The sequence below is a fragment of the Leuresthes tenuis genome, unplaced genomic scaffold, assembly GCF_036924035.1.
Source record: "Leuresthes tenuis unplaced genomic scaffold, fLeuTen1.0.hap1 SCAF_12, whole genome shotgun sequence".
In the NCBI taxonomy this organism is placed as follows: Eukaryota; Metazoa; Chordata; class Actinopteri; order Atheriniformes; family Atherinopsidae; genus Leuresthes; species Leuresthes tenuis.
The window spans coordinates 27,383,670-27,408,143 of NW_027325366.1; the positions used below are offsets into that span (position 1 = coordinate 27,383,670).

General features: G+C 39.7%; 3 protein-coding genes across 4 annotated transcripts; 2 read left to right on the top strand and 1 right to left on the bottom strand.

Annotated features, from left to right (window-relative positions):
- The first annotated feature begins 2,233 nt into the window (after positions 1–2,233).
- On the top strand, positions 2,234–6,263 carry LOC140319950 (uncharacterized). Its single transcript, XM_072397717.1, has 4 exons — positions 2,234–2,310; positions 3,396–3,870; positions 4,545–4,705; positions 4,994–6,263. Exons 2-4 carry the CDS (start codon positions 3,414–3,416, stop codon positions 5,330–5,332), a joined length of 957 nt encoding a protein of 318 aa, XP_072253818.1. The 5' UTR covers positions 2,234–2,310; positions 3,396–3,413; the 3' UTR covers positions 5,333–6,263.
- A 360-nt stretch (positions 6,264–6,623) lies between these two features.
- Positions 6,624–18,149, top strand: cfap65 (cilia and flagella associated protein 65). The gene is made up of 35 exons (XM_072397327.1): positions 6,624–6,688; positions 6,966–7,048; positions 7,641–7,828; positions 7,913–8,015; positions 8,156–8,322; positions 8,453–8,661; positions 9,061–9,191; positions 9,281–9,506; positions 9,615–9,880; positions 9,967–10,158; positions 10,285–10,520; positions 10,646–10,802; positions 10,968–11,096; positions 11,874–12,125; positions 12,221–12,360; positions 12,495–12,579; positions 12,661–12,807; positions 12,952–13,117; positions 13,265–13,393; positions 13,490–13,703; positions 13,856–13,975; positions 14,146–14,236; positions 14,430–14,515; positions 14,693–14,759; positions 14,964–15,074; positions 15,200–15,391; positions 15,605–15,763; positions 15,917–16,060; positions 16,151–16,267; positions 16,395–16,529; positions 16,619–16,669; positions 16,780–17,000; positions 17,186–17,317; positions 17,464–17,850; positions 17,958–18,149. The coding sequence occupies exons 2-35, from the start codon at positions 6,968–6,970 to the stop codon at positions 17,998–18,000; spliced, it is 5,274 nt and encodes a 1,757-aa protein (XP_072253428.1). The 5' UTR covers positions 6,624–6,688; positions 6,966–6,967; the 3' UTR covers positions 18,001–18,149.
- A 522-nt stretch (positions 18,150–18,671) lies between these two features.
- LOC140319621 (FAST kinase domain-containing protein 3, mitochondrial-like) lies at positions 18,672–23,873 on the bottom strand. Of its 2 annotated transcripts, none has more exons than XM_072397331.1 (10): positions 23,783–23,873; positions 22,658–23,558; positions 22,401–22,551; positions 22,021–22,208; positions 21,110–21,278; positions 20,730–20,815; positions 20,417–20,588; positions 20,131–20,200; positions 19,787–19,901; positions 18,672–19,317 (listed from the first exon to the last, which is right to left on the bottom strand). In XM_072397331.1, the coding sequence occupies exons 2-10, from the start codon at positions 23,531–23,533 to the stop codon at positions 19,204–19,206; spliced, it is 1,941 nt and encodes a 646-aa protein (XP_072253432.1). In that variant the 5' UTR covers positions 23,534–23,558; positions 23,783–23,873; the 3' UTR covers positions 18,672–19,203. The 2 variants fall into 2 exon arrangements, with proteins under 2 accessions (XP_072253432.1, XP_072253433.1); XM_072397332.1 differs by having other exon boundaries at positions 22,658–22,742; positions 23,783–23,866.
- Positions 23,874–24,474: the final 601 nt, after the last annotated feature.

A 24,474-nucleotide genomic window follows, 5' to 3' on the forward strand; every position in this document is an offset into this window, starting at 1 on the left:
TTACAATTCTCTTTTCTGAAGAATGTTTTTTGTTTTTACTAAAATGAAGCTGGTGAGAAAAAGAGTAAATGATCCTTAATTCTTTGAGTAGTTGCCATTTTGAACCACTTTGTACACCAATGTTATATTACATGCTGCTTATAGTATGATTCATGAAACACACTACTGGCATGAACATAATCAGTGTAATCCAATCCATTTTGACTCTCTTTGGTACAATCTTTTTGCCACTTTGCAGCAGAGCTTTGAATGAATCGCCCACTGGGTTAACCTAGCTTACATTTGTGTATGAAAAGAGGCAACGTGAATGGCTCCTTTACAGCCAGGGGTTGACAGAAGCAAAGGGCAGAATGGCTGCTCTGCTTTGTGGCTTGCTCTTGTGCATTTTTGACCCTGTGGTCTGCATTGTTGCTCTGGTCAGACCTCTGTGTACAGAATTCAACAACTGAAATGCAAAACAACCAAAAAAAAAGGAACAAAAAATCTGATCAATACAGGAGAGTTGTACTATGTGTTTTGGCCTTATGTTGCTGGCATACCTGATACACCTCCAAGCTCAGCTATGAACTTGTGTGGAATGTGGTTCAAACCAAGTCTTTAGAATATAAATCAATTTAGTGGACTTAATGTTTGAAGGTAATCAAAATAATAATATGATTAAAAGTAAGTAGACAGACAGGTCACAACATTGCTGATGAAGCAAAAAAACATTTGGACTTCAAATCATCAAGGCAATATTCAATTAGTAAAAGTAAAAGTTTTTTCTACATTTCTCCTTTAATTATATGAAAATCATCTCAAGATAAAGTACAATTTTGTCCTTCATATGAATTTAAGGTGAACATTTCTAAGACTGAAACTTATTAATACAAAACTGCAGGCCAGACTTCATGAATTCTATTTCTAAAAAAATGCCATGGATGAAAAATGCTTACATTTCAATAATAAAAAGGGTAGAGATGTTCTTATATACCTGATCCCTCCTTCCTCATGGCTGTATTACTGTAAAGTAAAGTATCAATTTATACTGCTATCTGTTAGTGAATAGATAAACTCTACGTGCATGGATTATCCAAACACAGACTCTTTTGTTAAGGGTTATAACTGGAACACAACAAACTAATCACCATAAATCATAATACCATTTTATCACCACAAATATCCCCCAGAGCTGTTACATTTCAGATGCTGTGTCCTTAAATCTACATAACCTCAGATTATGTGACATTTGTGCTTTGATATCTGGCCACGCTGTGCAAACTTTATAAACTGTGCATATATCCTTCTTGCTGGCTTATCTAATGTTTAACAGATTACAGAGTGTCAATTATTCCACAGCAGACTTTTACACCCTTAGCTCTATTTTACCTCAGACATCATTGTGGCTATCAAAGGCAGTGGGAAAGAATTACATATCCTTTGATGAAATATTTAGTTTGTGATAAATGCCTCAGAATTGACTGTTAAATCACTAATTCTTGGTAAAACAAATGAGGACAGATAAGAATAAGTTACACATTAGTATCAGCTGCTTTTTGTACTCATACATGACCATACAACAAAGCAACACAGCTAAACTACTTGTTGATCTTGCACATATTTAATAAGAAATTCCATTATGTGAATTTGTATTTTCATTGATCAACATCACCTTTAGACATCCTCTTGAGACCCTGTGTCCTCATATGAGTCATGAAATGAACCCAGGGTGCCCATATGAGGACATACTTTTCTCAAAAACTGCTTCCTGTTCAAAGACAATGCTTTTGGTTCTGTTCTTCATCAATAGCCTTGAGAAATTACAAATGCATGCAAAAATCAAAGCTTGTCTTGGGAGGTGAAAGTTTGGGTGCAGTGAATTGTCATAATGTACACTTTTATACATGTTTCTATTTTGATATACCAGTAATATTAAAGGGGCATGTGAAAAGGCCTGTGTGTGATCGGAAAAGGCTGCGGACACTTAAACAGTATGTATTAGCTCTTTGGACTAGTTCAGTCTACAGCTATCTGTTATGTACAGATATAGCAGTTTAAACTAATATGATTTCTTCTCTGAAATAATAGACTTGGTAGCGACATACATATATACAGCACACCACATGCCGACACTTTGCAGCTTGAAGCACATGGGCTGTTTAGTTTTTAGGCGATGTAGGACAGTTCAGCAGGTGCTGGCGTGTTTGTCTTTGACATGAGGAGGTTTGTTTTCCCAGGTATATGACCTGCTCTTATCAGTCCTGTACAGTCCAGCAGGAAATCACCACTGTTGACTGCGGTGAAAGTCTACATCAGTGGAGAGTGAATCCTGTAAGTGAAATTTAATAACTCTCTAAACCTTTGTTTGGAGAGAGTTATTTATTTTATTTTTCCAGAGCAGATGTTGTTTGTGTTGACAGGAAGATGCTTTCGTTCAAGTGTAACATGTATCTGGATTTTTAGTGAGAGAACAAACACCAGACATCAGAGTTTCGTCACCTTTCCATACTTTGTGTGTGGCTGTGGCCATCAAAGAGAGAAAATAAGTTTGCTTTCTTACAGTTTACAGCCCATTTATATGCTTCATGGTGTGGTGATGACTGGTAATCACAGAGGCAACTGCTGATAAGAACGGCTGCGTTGATGTCAGGTAATAAAGTTTAATGAAGAATTAGCTGTAAAAAGATTAATTTCGTCCTGGAGATTGCAGCAATAGTTTTCTTGAATGTTTGAGTGCCTTGCAAGCTGGATGTGCAATATAACATTTAAGTGTGAGACAGTGTGTGAGAAAACCACACATTAACCTTACCTGAAACAGGGATCAAATGAAAGGTGAAAGATGGCAAACACAGATGGAGATAAACAAAGAGAGTGGAGGGTGGTAAGGCGAAAGGACACACTAACATTCTTATAGGAATCAAATGTGATAAAACGGAAACAAACTGCACAACTGAACAGTATTTGAAATGATAAGGACTTGAACGCTTGAGGGGTATTTCCAACGCCCAATGTTTAGATACACACTGACACTCTTAATTCAATGTAACGATTCAAAGGAGTGCTTGAAGAGGTGCCCATTTAACCCATGAGTGTTTGAATATCCTGTCCCTATGTTGCAGTGCTCTGGCCAATCACAGCTGAGCAGATTTTATGGTGCCAGTAATTTTAAAGCTCACTGCAGGGGTGGCTGAAGCAGTTTTACGCACGAGGTTAAAGTGGAGTTGTTTGGAAAGCGGACATTTCTTAAAAAAAAGGAATGACTGTATAAGAGTTTGCGTTAAATTTGACGGCTTACATAATATGTTTAGAAAATAGTCAAATTTAAAGTTAATCTATTACAAAAAGTATATTTTCAAGTTTTCTTTAGACATCTGGATTTAAGTGCGCTTTTCTATTTTGCAATTAGCTGTTTATAGGGTGCGTTTTGGGTCAGAATGACTGCCACGATTGAGAAATCCAAGAACTTTCGCATTGATGCACTTCTGGCGCATGGCGTAGAACAGATGACGGACAGCAGCGGTGAGTCTCCTGGACTGTTTTACAGCGGGAGCCCGGATGAGAGTCCAGCGTCGACCCGCGGCGCAGAGTCACCCTCCCCTCATTCAAACCCATCTCTTGCCCCGCCAGGGGTCCTTTCCAAATCCCATCTCTTCAACCTGTCCCAATCAGGATTCGCTGCTCTGCATCAAGTGGGTCTCATCGGAGTGCACCCAGGATCCATATACCCTTTGGCGGCCCTCGGAGGGCAGCACCCCGCCTTCATGTGCACTGGCTTCGGACAGCTGGTTCAGCCATACACGGAGCAAATGAAAGGGGGAAGCATGGCCTCATCGCTGCCCCCGGAGGCGTGGATCAGGGCAGGGATGATGATGCCCAGACTGGAATATGGCGGTGAGTGCTTTTGAAAACCTACTTTTTACTTGCAATAATTGAAGGTAACAACGTCTAACCTGTTTGTCTGTCCAACTCAGAATATGTCGAGTAAAGTTATTGCAAAATGATGAAAATGGGTTTAATGAGTCCAGTCATTTTTTTAGGAGAAATAATTACAATAGTAATACTAATGACTCTAATAATAATAATAATATGTTATCTCATCTTATATTTTGATTTAAAAGCTTTGTTGGCATTAGTTTTGACATTGACATTCTGTCACGTATGGGCAATTAGTCACATATATATATATATACATAAAAAGCAACTTTTACATGATGGTAACATCTGAGTTCTTTCACTTAATCAATTAATAATATTTATAGTTTTTTTCATTAAGGTAATGGACCTCTGTTATTGTTTATTACCCTCCTCCAAAGCAATTCCCTCATGGCAATAAATGTTAAGGGACACTATGATGTACAGGCAGGTTGGTCTGTGGTGTCCAAATAATCATCTGGGCACTTTAGGATTTGGCCCTCTCTCTCTCTGTCTTTCTTTAATTGTTTAGATAATCTGTTTATGTCTGAGAGTAGGCCTTTTACTCACATGTAGGCCACATGTTGTTCAGATATTTGCATTGAGATGTGTATTTGATAAACAATGTGATGTTTCTGTTCTCCCCCTCTCAGCTCCAGGTCAGGCAGCTCTCCTTGGGAAGTGTCGGAGGCCCAGGACAGCTTTCACTAGTCAGCAGCTCCTGGAACTGGAAAACCAGTTTAAGTTAAGCAAGTACCTGTCCAGGCCAAAACGCTTTGAAGTGGCAACCTCGCTCATGCTAACAGAGACTCAGGTTAGAAAAAGACTAAAGAAAAAAAAGCAGTGTACCTTATTATCACATTTTTGTTATCTCACTACCTGCCCTGTGGTATTTAAAAGAATGGTGATTTGAAATAAGTTTACCTGTACTGTTCAATTCAGCCAGACAGTGCATATAACATAGAAAAAACAACAATAGAGAATTAGAAATTGATTTTTTATTATTTATCCCACCGCTTCTAACAGGATAGTATACTGTCAAATACATTACTCTGTCTTATTTTCTTAAATCTTTTATTTATTCTTTTAATCAAATTCTTAGGTGAAGATCTGGTTCCAGAACAGACGTATGAAGTGGAAGAGAAGTCGCAAAGCCAAGGAACAAATAGGAGCAACCTCACTGACGGACGCAGAAAGAACCAGGGTGGATATACAGAGTATCAAGTCTCATGGTGACTCTCACAGCTCGGGACTGGAGGATGAAGATGAGATAGAGGGAGAGGATGCGTATGGAAAAGAGATAGGGGTGCTGAGGGGTGGCTCCTTGGGCTCTGTTGGCTTGACAAGGCATGCGGGAGGAGGATTGAGGAGTTACAGCTCTTACTCAGAAGAGGAGATGGAGGAAAGAGCTCCTGGAAAAAGGAGTGGAGTTTTTCCATAGTTGCAAACTTAAGCATGCTCTTATTAAACATAGTTATGTTTATTATGTATGAAATCACAATACACAGTGCAAGGAAGTGCAAATATATTATGGCGTATTTCCACCAACTTGACCTCCCACATGAATATGTTCTGACTTCTGCACTCTGGATTGCATGATTATTTGATAAAACCAGGATAGTGACATCTTTTTCTACCCGGACATTTAATTGTATGATAACAAGCCATCCTTGCCTTATGACCTTTTAATCAGTTCTGGCTTATGTATAATTCATCTGTGATTTACTTATGATAGTGACAGAGAAACAAAATAGTTGTAAATTAGTAAATGTGGTGCAGTGGTTCACACAGCTGCCTGACAGCGAGTAGGTTCCTTGTTGGAGCTGTTTGTGGAGTTTTCATGTTCTCCCTGTGCCTGTGTGACTTTTCTCCCAAAGTTTAAAATACATGCGTGCTACATAAGGTGCATTGGTGACTGTAAATTGGCCGTGTGTGTAGGAATATGCATGGTTGTGTGTTTCTCTGGCATGACCCTTTGAATGACTGGCAACCTGTCCAATCAGGGTGTTCCCCCAACTTCAGGCCAGTTGAAGCTGGGAGGCCAGTGTTGCCCTCTGCAGGATAAAGCAGGAACTGTATAAAAAATGAATGGATTCATGTACATGCACTTAACTGAATAAATTGATTTAATTTCTCCAAGGTGATGCACAAACAGATAAAAATTAATCAATAAATAAATACTTGGACACAGTTGTTGTTAATAGAGCCATTATCCACACTTCTTGGTCTGTTACAAAGTGCTCGCCATATGAAGAAGTAAATTTGGACTGTTGGATGCTGTTTTGGTTTATCATCTTATCGGTACTGTATGGTATATTTAATTAGAGCCACCCAAACTCTGCACATATAGTATTTATGTTTGCTGTTAACATGTTTTTATTCTTATTTATATAGGCTATACATAATTTAATATATTCTCTTAAATGTGACATTAGACATTTTAGTGTGTCCGGGTAGTTTTAAAATAATAAATAAAGCTGAAGTCTTGAATGTGTGTTGAGCAAATTTTATTAGGACTGAAAGCATATATAGACGTATGTAATTCATCACTGAAAGGGCAATATTTTACTTACGTCGCTGTAGGGTGGAAAGTGTTTGTTGGTTTTTTAAATGACTTCCTGTTGGCAAATTCTAATTTGTCCCCCGCTGGTTGCTGTCATTTCCGACCCGATCAATGGCGCGTTGCCATGGAGACGCAGTAGCTGACAAACTTCACTTATTCGCTGTGCGGTGTTTTCGTTAGTCCAGTGGAATAAAATCCCTCCAGTGGAATAAAATCCAGTTGCTGAGGTGTAAGGTAAGAATGCTGTAAGAGTTGCAATGAGTTGTAGCAGAACATTAACGCTATGTGTAGTCGTTGGGTTTCTACTCTATGAGTGAGTAAGTTTAGCCGTGTTGTAGACACCCGAATGTAAAACTGTTGGTTTGAAAAAACTCTTTAAGCTTAATGTTAGGTTTCATTAGGTAGGACTGCTAGCTCTCGTGTAAAAAACTCGTGTCTTAACGTAGAAAACTTCTGGCAAAAGCCTGTCTGTACTATATACTTTGTTAAATGCCTTCCTGTTTTTCCCAAGCCATGCTAGCTGGAGCACGGGGTCCTGAGCCTTTTGGGTCAGTAGCTTCATGGATGTCCTGCACCCCAGGAAAAGATAACAAAGTATGTCTGAATAATGTGTTATTGGCTTCTGTAATGACTTGTGACCCCTGCTTCTGAGTTACATTTAAGTTTGAATGACACTCTCAATAAGTAATAGAGTAGTATTGTCATATCTAAATCTATCAGTGTCTTTTTTGTTTATTTGATTTGGTCTCAAAAATAAATTTTAGAAAGAACTTGCCTTGTCTGTTCAATAGCTGTTCTGACATACAGACAGCTGTGTACAAAACTGATTTATGAGTCCATTTTAGTCAGTCATATATTTATCTGAGTAAAACAATGGACGTGGAGGCACTGCAGGGTCCTTGTAGTGACAGATATTCTTTTGATTCTTCAGGTTTCTTTTGCAAATTGAATATAAAAGGGTCGCTTTAATTTTTGTTGGCTACTTGTTTTAGAATAAGTATTACCTGAAAATAACTTTCCCTTTTCTGAAGTACCTGTTGGTTAATGACTCTTTCAGTCCAGTAAAATCATTTAATCTTGATAGATATATTTCTCCAGCATTTACTTCACTCTATAGTCATTTAAAAGTAAAGCATTTTACTAAAACTTTACAAAAAACATTATTTTGCATCACTCCACCTTACAGAATCCAGGGATTCAACCCAGACGACAGGGTGGGAAGTACCAAAGACAAGCCTCGAGCCAGAGAAGCTGCTTCTTTGGTGTGGAAACTAGGCCAGAGCTGATATGGGAGGACTGGGACCTGGGAAGAGAGTTCACCAAGACACTGGTGTTAAAGAATATTCATATCAAGCTGCAGAAACTGCACATAAGGTCTTATAAATGCACAAACATACTCAGCCACAATCTAAACACTCAGATCCACAGGATAACATGACCCCTCTTTCTACCTTACAGACCTCCAGGGTCCAAATTTTTCTCAACCTCAATTCCTAAAATAGTTGTTCTCAGCCCGGGGACTTCTTTCTCCATGCTGGTCATCTTTAGACCGCTCCAAAGGGTAAAACATTCTAGTACTAAATGGAATAACACATTGTCCCTCTGAGATGCAAAAATGAAATTATAAAGCAATCCACTTCTTTTGTTTCATGTTATCTGCCAATGTAACGCTTTGTGTGTCTATCTGACCGTGTGGGACAGTGTGAATATGAGGACAGCATTGAGTTTCACAGTAAGGAGGGCAGCTTTCAGGTATGCCTCCGTGCCATCATCCCTCGTCATACCCTGGAGATGCCTGAATCTGTGATGCTTCCGCTCTGTGCTGTTCAGCACTCATTGCAAATTAATTTCCTGCTAAAAAACATCGGGTACCTCTAAATCTTGTTACTGTATATTTGTATGTCTTTACTTATGTATTTTGTGGTGTGCAGCAAGAAAGTTTTTATATGTATAGGCCTTTTTGATTTTTTTCTGCTTTTGCAAATTTTACTCCCACAGTAAACTGAAGACGTCATTCCAGTGGGAATGTCCAGCGCCGTTTAAGCTGAGCCCAGAGCAAGGCATGTTGAAACCCAGCCAGGAGTGTCACATCACGGTGGTCTTTCAGCCACAAGAAGCGCGGGTGTACCAGCAGCAGGCACACTGCAGATTTGGAGAGGAAGGGAACGAGGCGGAAAGCTGCTGCACTGTGATTTTACAGGGACTAGGTACGAGTTATTGGTTAACAAGAGTAGAATTCTGACATCTTGAGCAGACATACACTTTGATTGCTACTATAGACAGTATGATCAGTACCTCCAGTTACTCTTGTGGGCACAGTTTGCAGTTCAAGTTTAAATTTATGGTTATGTTAAACTCCACTTCTCTCCTTAGTTACATATATCTATATGCATTATGTCTACATGTAAATCATAAAACAGTTGTTTATTTTTCAAATTAAGCACTTAAGTTACTGATTTTTCTGTGTGTGCAGCTTTATTTGGATGTACCAAAAATGAGTGTCTGTGTTATGGATTGAACCACATTATATTGGTATATTCTTAATCTCAGACAACTATGCATAAGGATGTGAGGATCCAAATCCCTTTAACTTGCTGTATTTTCAGCTAAATACCCATATCTTCAGATAAGAAATTCCACGAGCAACGATGAAGTGGAGCATCCGGTGCTGCACTTTGGGTCGGTGGCAGTTGGTCAGAGTTTACGTAAACACTTTGACCTCTTCAACCCAACTCCTGTGGGTAATACACATACACATACACAGACCCAAATATACACTCTTCACTTCACTTCTCTCACATCTCTCCTTTCACTCCTCTCCATCAGGTAAATGTGTTTTTTTCTCTGTCAAGTCTGCCCGGTGTGGCAGCCATGTTGGAGTCAGAGTTCAGCTGTGATGTCACTAAGGGTGAGGTGGCTCCTGGTGGATCACTACGGGTCTCGGTCACTTATTCTTCCGCTGTGGCGGACACTTTCTCTGTTGAGTACTTGACTCTAAAATATAGAGGGGCACTCAATGAAACTCAGCTCAAACTCACTGGAAATTGTAGAGGTAAAAAGGACGCGCACACAACTTAAAAATCCAATGTTTTTTTTTAACTTGCAAAATTAAGTAAGTGTATGCTTCTCCGACATAGTGAAAAAATCTATTTCTACTTAGGTCCTAAAGTTTCCTTGTCCTCCTCTGTGGTGGACTTTGGATGTGTTGAAGAAAGAGGACCAATAGTACAGACAGTGGAGCTGATTAATTCTTCCACTGTGGAGGCTATCTACCAATGGGATATTGACTGTGGGAACAGTGTATTTAGCATTCTACCAGCAAGTGGCACTGTGCTCCCACAGAGCCATACCACACTGAGGGCAGTTTATAGACCCACACACCCTATGGCACACTACAGGAGAGTGACATGCCTCATACTGCACAAGGTATGATATGCAACTCCGTATACACTCATAAGAAGTAGGCAAACATAATTAAGACCATCTACCATCTTACTTATTCATCCTTTTAGGATCCATTATTTCTGGACCTGATTGGGACCTGTCACTCGGAGCTCCTGCAACCAGCCATTCTGAAACCTGAACACTTGGTTCTGTACAAGCTTCACTGGTACCGCAGACAGGACTCAGACTCTGCCAGTGTCCCACATCAAGACTATGACACTCACATGGACCAGCAGGAAGCACACTTCTGCACAGAGGAGGTATTTTTCCCCCATAAAAGTATTTCCCTGTTCAATACTGTTTAAACAAACTTTTAGTCACATGTAAACAGCAGCTGTTTTTGATAAAGGACAAAGTATTGGCTTTTTTTATTTGTCATTGTCTAGCTCTCAAATCAAAAGACAAACAGTGCCGCTGTCATGTCGACCACACCCATGGAGGAATTTTACCAAACATGCGTGGGATATATGGATCCTCTCTCTTCAAGCTGTTCTTCATCTCCACATGTGTCTGTGGTGCCAAGTGAACTGTGGTTTAATCACAAAATGGCATCCTCTTTGTCTACTTCATCTGCTTTCTCACAGTCTGTTTCCATTACAAACCACACCAGTGGGAAACTCAGGTAGCTCTGCTTGTCATGGATCTTTGTTTGTCACAGCTGCATTTTCCTGATTGAAATGTAACCTTTATATCTGTTAGATTTGTTCTTCCCTGATAAGGCCTATATTACACGTGATTCTGTTCTAGCCTGGTGTGGACTCTTCTCCAAGACTCTCCATTCTCTGTCTCTCCCTCATCGTGTGACCTCTGCCCACTAAAGTCCACCTCATTCCGTGTGACATATGACCCCAAGAAGCTCAATACCCTGCATGGAGCACAACTTGAATGCTTTGCGCAGCATAAGGTAGTATTCTTGCACAACCTACTGTAAGCAGTCTATAACAGTGAGTAATAGTTATTTTCCTATTTGAGTTAAAGTTGCAGAGACATGTCTTTCATCCATGTTGTAAGAAGTGAACAGTTGTGAAGTTCTGGTGTTGTGCGGTTATTGTAAACCTCTATGCTGCAGGACAGTCCTGACTTAAGACAGCGACTGTTGTGTCCTCCCTGGTGTGTGACTGTCAGAGTCATCGGCCACTCCTTTCAGCCAGGCAAAGAGCACTTTATCCCAAACTGCTCCCTGAAGCCTCCTCAAGTGGTGAGACACAAGCACAACCAAAAATACCTGTTTTATCATTTTTAATAGATCCCCGACTAAATAAAATAAAGTACAGCAATGTGAAAATATTCCATCACAAATAAAACTCTTCAATGAAAAATAAGTCAAAAACGTGTAAGCGCTAGCAGATAAATGTGACTAAAGTAATAAAGTAAAAGCACTGGTTTGTTCTCTTTGTGTGTGATATATTTTTATGACATTATTAGGTTAATTAGTTCTGAAATATTAAGTAAGCAGCATTTGATTGTTGCAGTTGCTAGAGAAAGTGCAAATTTGAATTACTTTGAACACAGTTTTATTTATAGCTAAACCAAATAAATCTGAGACCCTGTCAGATGAATAATGGGAAGTTTAAGAGGGGAAAAACAAAAAACTAAAAAAGAAGCTGTGATGCCAAATACTTTTTTCACAATTTTTCTTTTGTGTGGAGATATTCAGACATTTAGAAAAATAAACCATTTGACAAGTTAAGAAGGATGGATCACTATTTGGTGGAGCTGTTAACTCGTACACGATATCTCGATATGTGCAAGTTTGTCATTTAAGGAAATGTATTTAGTTCCATTCTGTCATTTACTTAGTTCTCAATGCTTGAAGAGTTTGGGTTTTCTTTTAACCTACTGGGTCCTGTTGTCTCAAGAAACACATCAACACATTGTGAAAATAAAAATAGTTTATTAGAAAACTCTGTTAAACACCCCATCCTTAAACAATGAAAATGATTCTGTATTAACTCTGTCACCTTGTTCTTGATAGGTGTTTCCAGCACTTGGTGCCATTTCCTATCGGACAGTGCTACTGCAAAATGACGGAGACCTGCCTGTCACTTTCTGCCTGGACCACAGATCAAACTGTCCTTTGGTAGAATCAGTATGTTTACAGCCAAGCTGTGGTTTGATCCAGCCAGGGGATCACCAAATCCTCACCCTTAGAACAATTCCCACAGAGGACAGTCCCAAACAGGGGTTCAACCTGTCCTTACAGCTCAATTCAGCTAAATTCAAAAGGGTACCACACTACAGAAAAGACATTAGACATTCAACCTCATTTACATTGTTCATGTTTTTTTACTTTTACTTTGCAAATATGTCTCTTTCTTTTAGGAATTGACTGTTGTGAGTGTGGTGGAAAAGATGTGTGTGTCTTTGGAAAGTGGCAGCAATCTGTATTTCCGTCCAACTGCTGTGGGTTCACAAACCCAGCGCACCCATCGCATCAGGAACTTAAGCCACCTTCCTATACGGTTGCTTGCTTTTATTTTTATCTTCTTTTATTCTGGTCCTGTTTTCTGCCATTTTCAGTCATTATTTGTTGTTCTGACTTATCTCAGCATCATTCATTTTATTTGTGGTTTCCTGTGATTGTTCTCCATGATAGCTTTCAGTGGAACATTCCAGAGCCAGACCATGATCTTATCTTTGTGAAACCAGATGCTGGTGAACTGCATCCAAATGAGAACTCAGTAAGAGAAAATATCACATACCACACATTAATGACTCATTAAAAATGAACTACTAAGCCATTTACTTTATTTTTATTACAGGTCCAGATGTGGTCCTTCAGTCCTCAAGCAGAGAAAACATACACATTTAAACCAACTCTCACCTTCTGGCCACTTCAGAGTGATGCATCAAAGAAGTCACACCTTACCCTTGAAGTTTTTGGAATGGGTTCCAAGGGCTTCTTAGAGGTGACTGTCATTGTGTTTGCGGAGAACTTTATTATATGCTGGTGTGTAGATGCTTATATAATCAGTTTCCACCAATTGAAATGAATGTTCCACATATTCTTAAAGCATCAGATGAAGAGTTCTGCTTCTTTTTGTCTTTATCAGGCAGAGAAAACAGATCTGGACATGGGGGAGACTCTTGTTGGAAGCTGTCACTCAGTTGAGGTTCCGCTTGTGAACAACGGCCCCTGTCCTGTTTCTTTTTGTCTCTCTGTACAGGAGACACTTAAAGAAAATTGCCCTTCTTCTGACTCTGAAGCAGGGCAGAGTGGTAATTGCTTTTGTGGCCTTCCTCATCATTGTTTTACTCTAAGTGGGATGTTCATCACTTCTGTAAATTTGCATGTGCATCTTATATTCTGGTCAGGATGTAGTTTGCACACTGGTAGACTAATTTTTTCACATGTGGCCATTTAAGCCCTGCAACTTGACTGTGAAAGGGGAACCATCGCCTCACACTCCACAATGCTAATCCGATCCACTTTCAGACCATGCAGACAAGCCCAGTACCTCTGGACCATCAGCTACCAGATTCTAAATTCTAATGGTAAACAGAAGATGTATGCACTCAACATAGCTTGATATTTTCTACTGTTCAATTCTCAATACTTTCAGCTGTCTGTATCTGTCTGTCTCTTTGCAGGGTTTGTATCAGGCCCCCCTGAGGCACTGTGTGAAGTGCGAGCTAAGGGAGTGTTTCCCACCTTACAGGTGATTGATGGATGCACTGGTGGGAGTGTGGGCAGGCTAAACAAGGGGCATTTGTGGAAACTCTTCTCACTGGACAGCCTCAATCAGTACCTGCTCTCCGGCCCCTCCCCCGCAGAACTCACTTTTAGAACTCCCATCAAGCACAAGTTGGTTTGATGCAAAATGTATCAAGATTCAATATACAGGAAAATTGAATAATTAGTCCAATAATTTATTGACTCTCATCAGGAATAGTCATATTGCTCGTGCAGAGTGTGTGCATGACGTTGCCCTCTTTTTCGGTCTCTCATTTCCACAGTTGTCGTTCAGTTTTCACCAAAACCCTGTTGGATTTCAACTTCAGTTCTGCTCCTCTGAATTCAGACCCCTCACAATTTGTGTTGATGTTTCATAACCCGGGGTCTAACCCTGTAGACTGGTATGTAAACAACAGACTGCAGAAAACACAGTAAAATCAAACCATCGAATGGACAAGAGACCAGACTGATGTGTACAGTTCTTCATTTTAGTATTTCAACATCTGTTAGAAATTGATCGAATGAACATTCTGCTTCTTCACTATTTTTTGGACTTTAACTTTGATTTTAGGGCTTTCTTATTTCCGGAGGACCAACAGATGGAGCTTGAGTACTGGGCAGTGACAGGGGAGTTCAGCAGCACAGAGCTGTACCAGATGAAGGTCTTACATTTCCTTTCAATTTAAAAAAATAAAATACATATATATATATATATATATATATATATATATATATATATATATATATATATATATATAATACATTTTTTATGTATATATATTTTTTTTTTAGGATAAATTAGGTTAGGAATTCAGAAAAGGAATAAATAAAGCAATTTTTTTTTCTTATTGACAGGTTCAAGACAATCAACTATTCAGTGTTTCCCCTCGCTCTGGAACTTTGCTGCCTGGTCAGAGAAGTGCAGTGCACTTCAGTTACAGGTCGGAGATCATTACACCGTGTATAACTCACATAGAAGTCCAGTTTCAGTTTAAGATTTTATGTCAGAATTTTTCTGACGGTGAATGTTTTGAATACAAATGACGTGTCTTGTACAAAGCTGCTCTTATATGGATAAGAATACACTCATTATTCTATATAATGCTTTTCCTTCACAGCCATGACTTTGTTGGAACAGATCGGCTTCCTGTTGTGTTCAAACTCTCTTATGGGAGAGAGATCATGGTGAGGTTTTATATTAGGCATATATTTATTCAGTTCTGGCAACACAATTATAAAAATTGACTTGCGAATTCCTGCAGAATCTAAATTTAAGCAGAATTTGCTGTTATTTGTAGTTGTTCCCTTCAGGAGTGCTATTCCAATATTGTCTCTTTAATCTGCTGTTAATATTTTCATCAACCATGTGATTTTTTTTTCTGTGTGCAGCTGAACTTTCAAGGGGTGACTGTGGAAAGGGATAAACCGTATATCCACTTTGCCTCCAATCAACATGTCTTCACTTCTGTAACTATTGGGGACTGCAGTCCTCCAAGGCAGGTGTGTGCTTGATTCTCTGATATTTAACAATCTAACATACTTTATACTGTATGTTTAAAATTTGAGGTCTTACGAAGTTCCTGACTAAATGCCTCAACGTTTGTCTGAATTTATTCACTGTGCAGATGTATGAATTGCTCAATGGTGGGGTAGTGCCAGTCCGTTATGAAGTCGACACAGCTGTGTTGTCACAGCTTCAGCTGGACAACTTTAACCATCCGTTACTGTGTTGCCTCAATCCAGAAGGAGAAGTCCTTCCAGGAAAAACCACTGTGCTCGAATGGATCTTCTCTCCACTGGAGGCAAAGATGTACCATGTATGGACTGAGCTATATTCTCTTTACCTTTGGTGCATTGTCCTTTCACATCATTTATTTTGTATGGTACCACAAAGTGTTTTTCTCTATTACATTGTTATCATTAAGCTCATAACAATTAAGAAATGAGTTTTAGGCCATGGATTGATAACGATGATGTGATGATTTTTGTCTGTGATTTACTCTTTTTTTTTAATCTATTCATTTCCCCAGATGGATGTTCCGATCCACATTCAGAATGGCGAGTCGACACTGGTGAGGTTTGAAGGATGTGGGGTTGATACTCCAACACTGAGCTCCTCAAACTCCTGTACATGCAGTGATAGCAAGGCTCCTGTTCACCGTGTTCAGAGGGTGCCCTTTCAGGGACAGGTAAGTTCACATGTGAATAAACAGAGTTTAGTAAAACAAATGCACATTCCTTGTCTTTGGCGTATCATTCGGGTATTATTTTTACTCTAATTTAAGAAGACATTTTCGTCTTTATGGAATACCAGCAGCCCATGAAAGTTTTTGTGTGTGCAGGTGTTATTCCTATCTGAAGACAGTGTTTTTCTCGGTGATATCGCTGTTTGCTCGCAATCTTCAAGAATCCTCTTCCTCACCAATGTGTCCCACACAGACACTGTTCAGTATATGTGGGAGCTGCCACAGCAGAGCAACCAGCAGGTTTAGTTTTCCTCTTGAATCAGTTCAAACTTAGAGCTAAAAGTATTATACCCCTTCTGACCAGCTTCGCTTGTGCACGTCTTATGTCAGGTGGTGCAGATGCATCCGGAGCGAGGCTGTCTTGGTCCCGGGGACTGTGCTCTTTGTGTTCTTACCTTCACTCCTACAGATTACCCCACCGTCTATATGCTTGATTTGGTCTGTCAGGTACCACAGATGTGCCATTGTTTAATTAAGGATGTATTAAGTGGCAGATGGTCCTACTTTCTGTTAAATTTTACTATGGGTTTGACAGACAATTTTTTCACATAATGTTACATTCTCTCTTCTCCAGGTTATTCAGGAAGCTGCACTTGCTGAATATCATGAAGCTTTGCAGCGCTGGGAAGATGAAAGAGAAAGACAGCAAGATGAATTCATAATCACAGACAAAAATGTCCCAGAGAGACAAAGACTTTTGATTGATAAGGTTCAATACTTTGAAAAAAAGAAAAGAAAAAGTTACATCATTTTAAAATTTTAACAATGCATTCTACTTGTATTTCATTCTGGACACAGGAACGTTTAGCAGCACCTGCAAGAAAAGGGCCGCCACTGAGAAAATACAAGGTTGCTTTTATTTGCAGTCATTATTAACCTTCTAATTTTTAAATGTGGTGTAAAAACCTAAACTTTTGAGAGCATAATTTGTGTGATCTAGCTTTCTATTTCCCCTTTAGACTCTTCCTCCCATTTGTGCGAGCAGTAGTTGGGAAACAGTTGGCGGCCTTTGTGTTAAACAAACAAGAACTGAGCGGCAAATGATGCGAGAAAAAGCAAAAGTATGGAAGCGACCTGTTCCCCCCAAAGCTGATCTGCTGCCGCTGAGTGTTACAGCACACTCCCATGGGCTTCTGGAGTACTGCACACACTTTCCTGATCAGTACAATAGGCTTTGCAGGTAACATCTTTTACACACCTAATATAGCTGAGGAAATTACCTGACTTTGCAGTTATAGAAATTTTATGCTTCTATAAGAAAAGTTCACATTTGGAGTTTAGGAAATTGTCATTCATGTTCCAGAAATGAAGATCTGCTTGCTGTCATGTAGCTGAGACAGTCATTTTTTACCTTTTTTCTTTCAGGTACCTTCAGCAGAATAAGGTCCAGACACCTGCAAGCTGTTCTGAAAGCCCATCCCTCCCTGCTGGTCTGTCTACAGCTCCACGTGGCCCTGAGAGAGACCTCCTTGTGAACATACTAGCCCCTTTGCTACGGTAACACCCAAATTATATACTGCAAGAGTTCACACACATATTGTGGCTGAATTTTTACTTCACATAAACGTAGCTGTTTGATATGAAATGATTTGATTTACAGAGAAGAGCTTTGTAACAAGTAATGATCATCTCTGTCATTTCAGGGACATACTTGATGATTCAGCCTTCATCCAGTCTCTGATTGCTTTATCTTCCAAGCCTAATATTTACAAGCCTACAGAAATGTCTCCCACTCTGTGCCCAAGAGTTCCATCACTGCCCTACCCCGCAACATGTGCCACCTCTTGTTCCCCCTCTACACCTCAACCTCACTTTCTGTTGAAGGGGACAATTGACAGGAAGGGGACTACAGTATATTCTGAAAACAGGCCTCAAATCCAGTCCACACTACAGTCTCAGCATGCTCCTGCTCATGTGAATGAGGCCATTATGATGAACACTCTGCAGAACCTGATGATGGAAGTCATCAGAGGAGAGCTTATTTTAACAGCACACCCCCGTTCCATTAGCCTGCCGCCATTTTCAAAGAGGTAAATACAAGCCCAACTTTCACACACACATTGACCGTGACTCTGGCTGTGTTATCGTTCTCTTCTTTTTGTTATACAAGAAATTAACTTGTTCTGTGCTCCATTAGAAGCAGACAGATGTCCAGAGCCATGGCTGAGGAGGACCACTAGATACTCAAGTGTCATCATCTGCCCAATTCCCAAAGGTCTGCCTCCCTCAAGTACGTTGATTAAAATCCAAGCCACGCTATTCAACTTGACACATGTATCCCACCCAAAGTCTTCCATCTTTTTTCCTCCTCCATCCCACCAGCATATTTTTGTATGGGGCCCTCCCCTTCATAAACATCTCCACAAAAATGTGACTAAATACGTTTCAGCATAAATGTTTCATCAGCTGATAGTTTGAATAAGTAACATAGAAACTCTTATTTCTTTTGGGGACTTTCCCGAGATCAACAATGTTTATCTGGGTATAGAAAATGACAAATTAATTGTTTTAATCACTTAGCATTAAGTAATTGTAGAGTAAAAAACATGAATGTAACGTGCAAATATCAGATCTATTCTTGTCTCATTCAGCTTGTAGCATGATTTATGGGGGTGGGGGTGTTCAGCTGGTATACAGTGGCTGTAAAATTAAGATCAAGTCTGTTATTTCTTTAAATCTATAAAATATATTGCATCTAAATTTCTACTGAAACTGAAATTAAACTAAATCTGTCAGTAGTTCCGATGTTTTTAGTTATAAAGAATCCCCTCTGACCAATCACAGAATTTAAGGCAAATTATGATAGATTTATTCAACAAAAAAATACATTTAATTTCATTTACATCTCATTTAGAGTCAGTTATCCATTATTCTTTTATAATTCATTTTATTTACATGTACTGTATTTTGTGCTCAAATTGACCACATAAATTAAACAGCAACAATGAGCTACCATCAAAATGTCCATTATTATAAATATCAATATATATATATAAAAGGCCAAGTTCAAGTATACGATGTATAGTCAAACAAATGAATTGGGTAATGTTTACCCCTCTCTTGCAAAGGCATTTTATGCATCTTGGTAACGAACAAAAAGCATCGCTCTTTCATTAAGAGGCAGCTGTGATGGCACCTTGGCAAAACTGTTAGATGGAATTTGATGATATATTTTTGGTGAACATAAGGCAGGTTGTTTAATAGAACCAATGTCACAAATAAGCCAAAAAAAGAACAACAGTGCAAGAGGTATTTGTTGCTTATTGGGCACTGAAACGGCTTAATCGTATCACCCGACAGTGTGATCAGTGACCTGATAATCAAGTATATTAAAAGATGGTTTGTGTAACTGATCTAACAGATTTTTTTGACTTGACACAGTTTTAAGACATTTGTTGATTATGTCTGAACTTGGAGATAGTGGGGTAAATCTTATCATGAAGATATTGGACCTTTTCCTCCCGAGTTCTCAGCTTCTCATATTCAAAATAAGGGATCTGTAGGAGAGGGAGGAGACGTGTTTTAATTCAATCCAATTATTAAGATTCTTTCTTCAGACAAATATAATATAAATGATAAATCTCTTATTTTTATGATTGACCAACTCTTATTTACATATGTCAAAAGTGTTATAATCAGAGAAGGGCAAGACAGTTGAGTCCATTTCAAATGACATCACAGCATATGTGGAAAATGTGCAAAAGGAAAGAAATAATTTTAAAAAAAGAATGTACACTAAGTGATTTTATATATAATATGAAACTGTTGTGAGTGTGGTATATATATAATAGTATATATTATATATAATATACACAATAAAAAACAAACTCATGTAAATTCATGTAACTGCAGGTTGGTTAAATGTTAACTTACTGAGAGGAAGCTGCAAATTAGCAACCTCCAAATCTTTGATATCTTGTTTCAGCAATCTACTCTCATCATGTTTGCCAGTTCTGAAAAGCCTACCTGCACCACCTCGTATCCAGTCCTGCAGAGGTGTCGCCTCTTTGTGACTTCCTTCCCCAGCAGATGCTGTGTGTTGCTGCAGAAGCGGTTTTGACCATCCAAACATAGCGCAATCCTATTCAAGACACGATGCAAGGTTGAAATATTCCATTAAGACTTTGTGCAAAAGTCATGCCTGGCCAACTTCCAAATCTAAGAAAAATTAAACAAGGCTACTATGGTTTAAAGAATTATCTATCTGCCATTTCCAAATACTGTATATCTTCTACCTTCTACAGAAACACTTTAAACTACTGTCAGCGTGCTGAAGTGAATCCAGGCCTATTAAACAAAACAGGGTTTACCTTCTGGAAGTTTGTTCCCACTGAGACAGGGGCAGGACAAATCCATTCTCATCCAGGCATATTTCCACATCTGGATATAAAACAACAACTGTCTATCAGTACAACTGAAGCAACAACACAAGCATGGCTTTGATGAGCCCCTTTTGGAATTTTGAAGGAGAAAACCATAAATTGTTCCTATACCATCTATCTTAGGAAGCTAAATTTACATGTAACATATTAATCTAGAATAACTGCCATGCTGCTGTATGTTAATCACACATTTATTGATATGGTTGTTGCTTACCTATGGTATATCCAACTTGGGTAAAGATTCTGGTGGAGAAAAACTTCCCCCCTAGCAGCACTTCAAGTGGACCTTTGACCTGTCTGTACAGCAGACTCTCCACAGGTGTCTCAAAGGCTTGGTCCATGGAGGAAAACTTCTTTACACGGAGGAAGAAGGGCAGTCTGGACCCCTGACAGGGAAGGCATGAATAAAAACATATTAACAATCATCAGTTACTGTTATTTTGTCAGTCAAGATCCTCTTCAGGCAAAATGAAAAGGAATTGACAATAAATAAATTTTCTATAAACTGTATTTTGTGTGAAGCTCACCCAGTAGTATGTGCACTCTAGTGAGGTAGAGAGATGGAGCTGTGTCAGTTGCCCCAAAGTGTTCTTGTCCACTAGCTCCCCCTGTGCTGTAGGACAGACAAGGACACCTTATATCAGAGATATTATGTAAGCCACTGCATGCATACAGTCACTGCTATGTCATGCCTCTATTTACTGGTAAGAAGTACAAAAATCAATTGAAAGAACAGTTACTTATGTATAGAGAAAAACAGTTTTACATGAAAGTCTCTTTAAATGAGCAGCTGTTACCATCTGTGTACATATTAGGTGAAAGCAAAAAGTGACAAGCTCACTGTGAAACTTCACACTGACGTGAGAAACATAGAAAAGCTGTGATTGAATTAGACTGTTGCACATACCTTGCAGCTTCTGTAGGAAATACGGGCTGAACACTTTTTTTATGTAGTTGAGTGGGAATCGTTCAAGGTGAACGCAGGCATGCAGCGTATCTATGAGCGAGCGAGGCTGGAACTGGGAAAACCTTGCTGACAAAATGCTCTCCAGCTTTTTAAACATCTGACCGGAGCACTGAGGAGCACCACAGAGGGGACAGAAGGAAAACAAAACAGATTAGTGTGCTGTAAGCAACTGCAATTTCCTTCTTCATGACGAAAAAGCAAAGCACGTGCAGGCACCTCACGTAGCACATGCTAAAACTGAGAAGTCTTGTGAAATGATATGCTCACTTGTTGTTAGCAACATGGTTCAAAGAGCTGAGGAAAAACACTTAACGTTTGATGTCAGCTCTAATGACGTTAATTGTCAACAGGTCAGTAACATGATTTGATATAAAAAAAAGCAATCCAGCGAAGATGCTGAAGGGCTCAACACTCTTGAAGAATGCATTTGTAAATAGTAAACAATGTAAGAATGACTTCTCATTTCATAATTGCAAAGAATTTGGGGGTTTCAGCATCTACAGTACACTATCATCAACAGATTCAGAGAAGCTGGAGATATTTCTGAAAGCAAAAGATAAAGATAAAAACTTCAATGTCTGTGAGCTTCATTCCCTGAAGCACCAGTGTTTTAAAAACATATTTGTTTCTGTGGCAGAGGTTACTGGGTGTCATAGGGAACACTTTTAAAATGCACTGTCTGTGAACATAATCCCGTTTTGTATCCATATCCAAGTTAAAATTCTACCATACAAAGAAAAATGTACAGAAATGCCTCTGTCTTCTCTGAACACAGGCAAGAATTTCTTGCCAAGAATGATAGATCACACTTACATTAAATGATAATATGACAAGACAAGAATCAGTCTCACCTGTGGCAGGTAATTGAGTCTCCCCATGGCGACTACCTGTTTGGCTATCTGAAGGTTGGTGTGTCTCTCAGCGCTGCACACAAAGTTCTCAGCCACAGCCTCGAATATTGGCTCAGAGCGGCACCTCATTTGCAGACAGTACTCCATGACAGTACTGATGAGCTCTGGATCACACTTTCCCATCCTCTCTGACACACAAAACCATATTTAGTGATTCTCTTTTACCATCTGTAGCTTTTTACCACAGAACAGGACACAAACAGAAACAAGACAAAGTACAAAGAATGAAATTTAACCTGACTAGTTATAAGTTACATACGGCTAGGTTTACCTCAGGCCATTTAAAGCACAAATTAAGTAAATAGGAAAAGAGAACACACCTGGCAAGTGTTTCTCCATTGCAGCCAGCAGCTCTTCATCGTGCTGTCCCAGAATCATAAGCGCAGAAAGTACCTTAGTTATGTCATCATCACTGAAAGCTTTAAAGACACGAGATGCCCTGTTGCTCAGCCTCAGCACCAGGGCAATGGCCTGTGAAACAAAACAGAGCAATGTATTCAAGGCGTTCTTTTAACTAAAACAAAGACAGATTAACTAAACTGTCATCACAGAACAGCAGAGTTGTGACTGTCCCTACCTGTCTCTGCTGTAACCTCAGGAGGGACTGCAGAATATCACTAACTTGATGGGCTTTCAGCCGGTGGACCATCCTTTGTGTTTGTCTGTGCAAAGCAGACAGCATCCCTGTTTGCTGCTGGCTGCCTGGGTCATACAATACAGTCAGCAGGGAATAGACTGCTACAGCCTCGCTGGGGGAGACCATATCGTCTTCTACAGCTGTGCTGATTGAGTTCATGACTTCTGTCCCCATGGGGCACTGGCGACCTTCTAGGGCGCATGCCACCTTCCCCAGGTGGCAGAGCTGTGCCACCCCAATGTCCCTTTTGGAGAGGAGCTCCAGGCTCTCTTTCACCAGTATGAGGACAGGAGGGCTGTGGGCTTCCAAGCCAAACTCAACACAAGCTCCAAGTAAAGTGGCCAGTCCCTCTGCTCTGTCATTGCTGGGAAAGTCTGCCAGCTTGGAACACAATCCAGCGATGACATCCTCCTCAAAGAGCGACTGAATATTTACAAGTTTACAAGTTACATTGCCCTGTGCTTTGGCATATGGGGTGTATGGAGATAAGTGTGGGACTGCTCTTGTCGCACCTTTATGTGTCATCCGCATTCCAGCGTGGTACATGGTCAGTTCATTGTCTCTCCTCTCAGGTGTTCTGGGAAGAAGGGCTGCATTCCCAACGCCAGCTGTTTCATTGCGCGTTCTTTCCCATTGGAAACAACGCACGTCGGTTATGCACGGTTGTTGCGCAATTACAGTTTTGCTGGCCAAATCCACGTTTGCGCATCTTCCAGCGGTACTGCACAGACTGAACCCACGGTAAAGAGGAAAACAAGCCGATGTGGTCTGACATGCTGCCCTGAGTGACGCTGAGATACATACGATAGACTTCATTGTTTTGTCTCAGAGATGCTCCTTCCTGTATCAGAATAGCACAAACAATTCCCTGTCGGTACAGAACATTGACTCATTCAGACAAACGGATATGTTAAACGAGATAAAATATAAGCTGAAGATCTACTGCAAATAAAACAAACTGAAACTAACAACAGCTACTTTAAAGTAAAAAATATAAATAAACCACAGATACAAATCTCAGCAGTAAGCAACTACTGGCTTTTCCAAATAAAATAGTCGACTTACCCACAATGAGACACTGTGAACTTGTAAGGCTGCAGCACATTACATACAGAACTCGCCTTCACTGTTTTGTAATGAAGTTGTGTAATATCACATGTGTTTGCATGTGCTGCCACTCTGTGGCCAAATCATATATTGCAAGCTGGCTGCACGTTATATACTCAAACCACTGTGGATTGGTTAAAACTGCTGGCGGGAGGGAGTGGTAATGGGACGGAGAAGAAACAGGAGGAGCCGTGTCATTCAGAGAGAGGGGACACATCCGACTTTTCTGACATGTGCGCTGATCGTCTGTCATAGACGAGACTGAACAGGTTCATGACATCACAGTTTAAAGTATTCTGCATTTTATTGAGGGTGGCGAGTTGTAACATGTTTCTATAAGATGTATTGATTTTTCGTCAGTCGCATTTCTTTTTATTTTATTTTTCTGTAACTAATGACAATGCAACCATGCAATTTATCCTATTCTATTCCATGCTATTCCATTCTATAATAAATAGCTGACTCCATGGTTTGTAAATGACAGAGTAACTGAAATCATTACACTGATACATGCAGATCCATTATTGCACAGATGCATCACTGTGCAGTGACTGCAGAGTCAAACAGACAGTGAAGGTTGTCAAATACAAAAAAAAACTTTATCTGAATGAGTCTCTTCAGGTTTTCTTCCAACAGGTCCAGATTCAGAT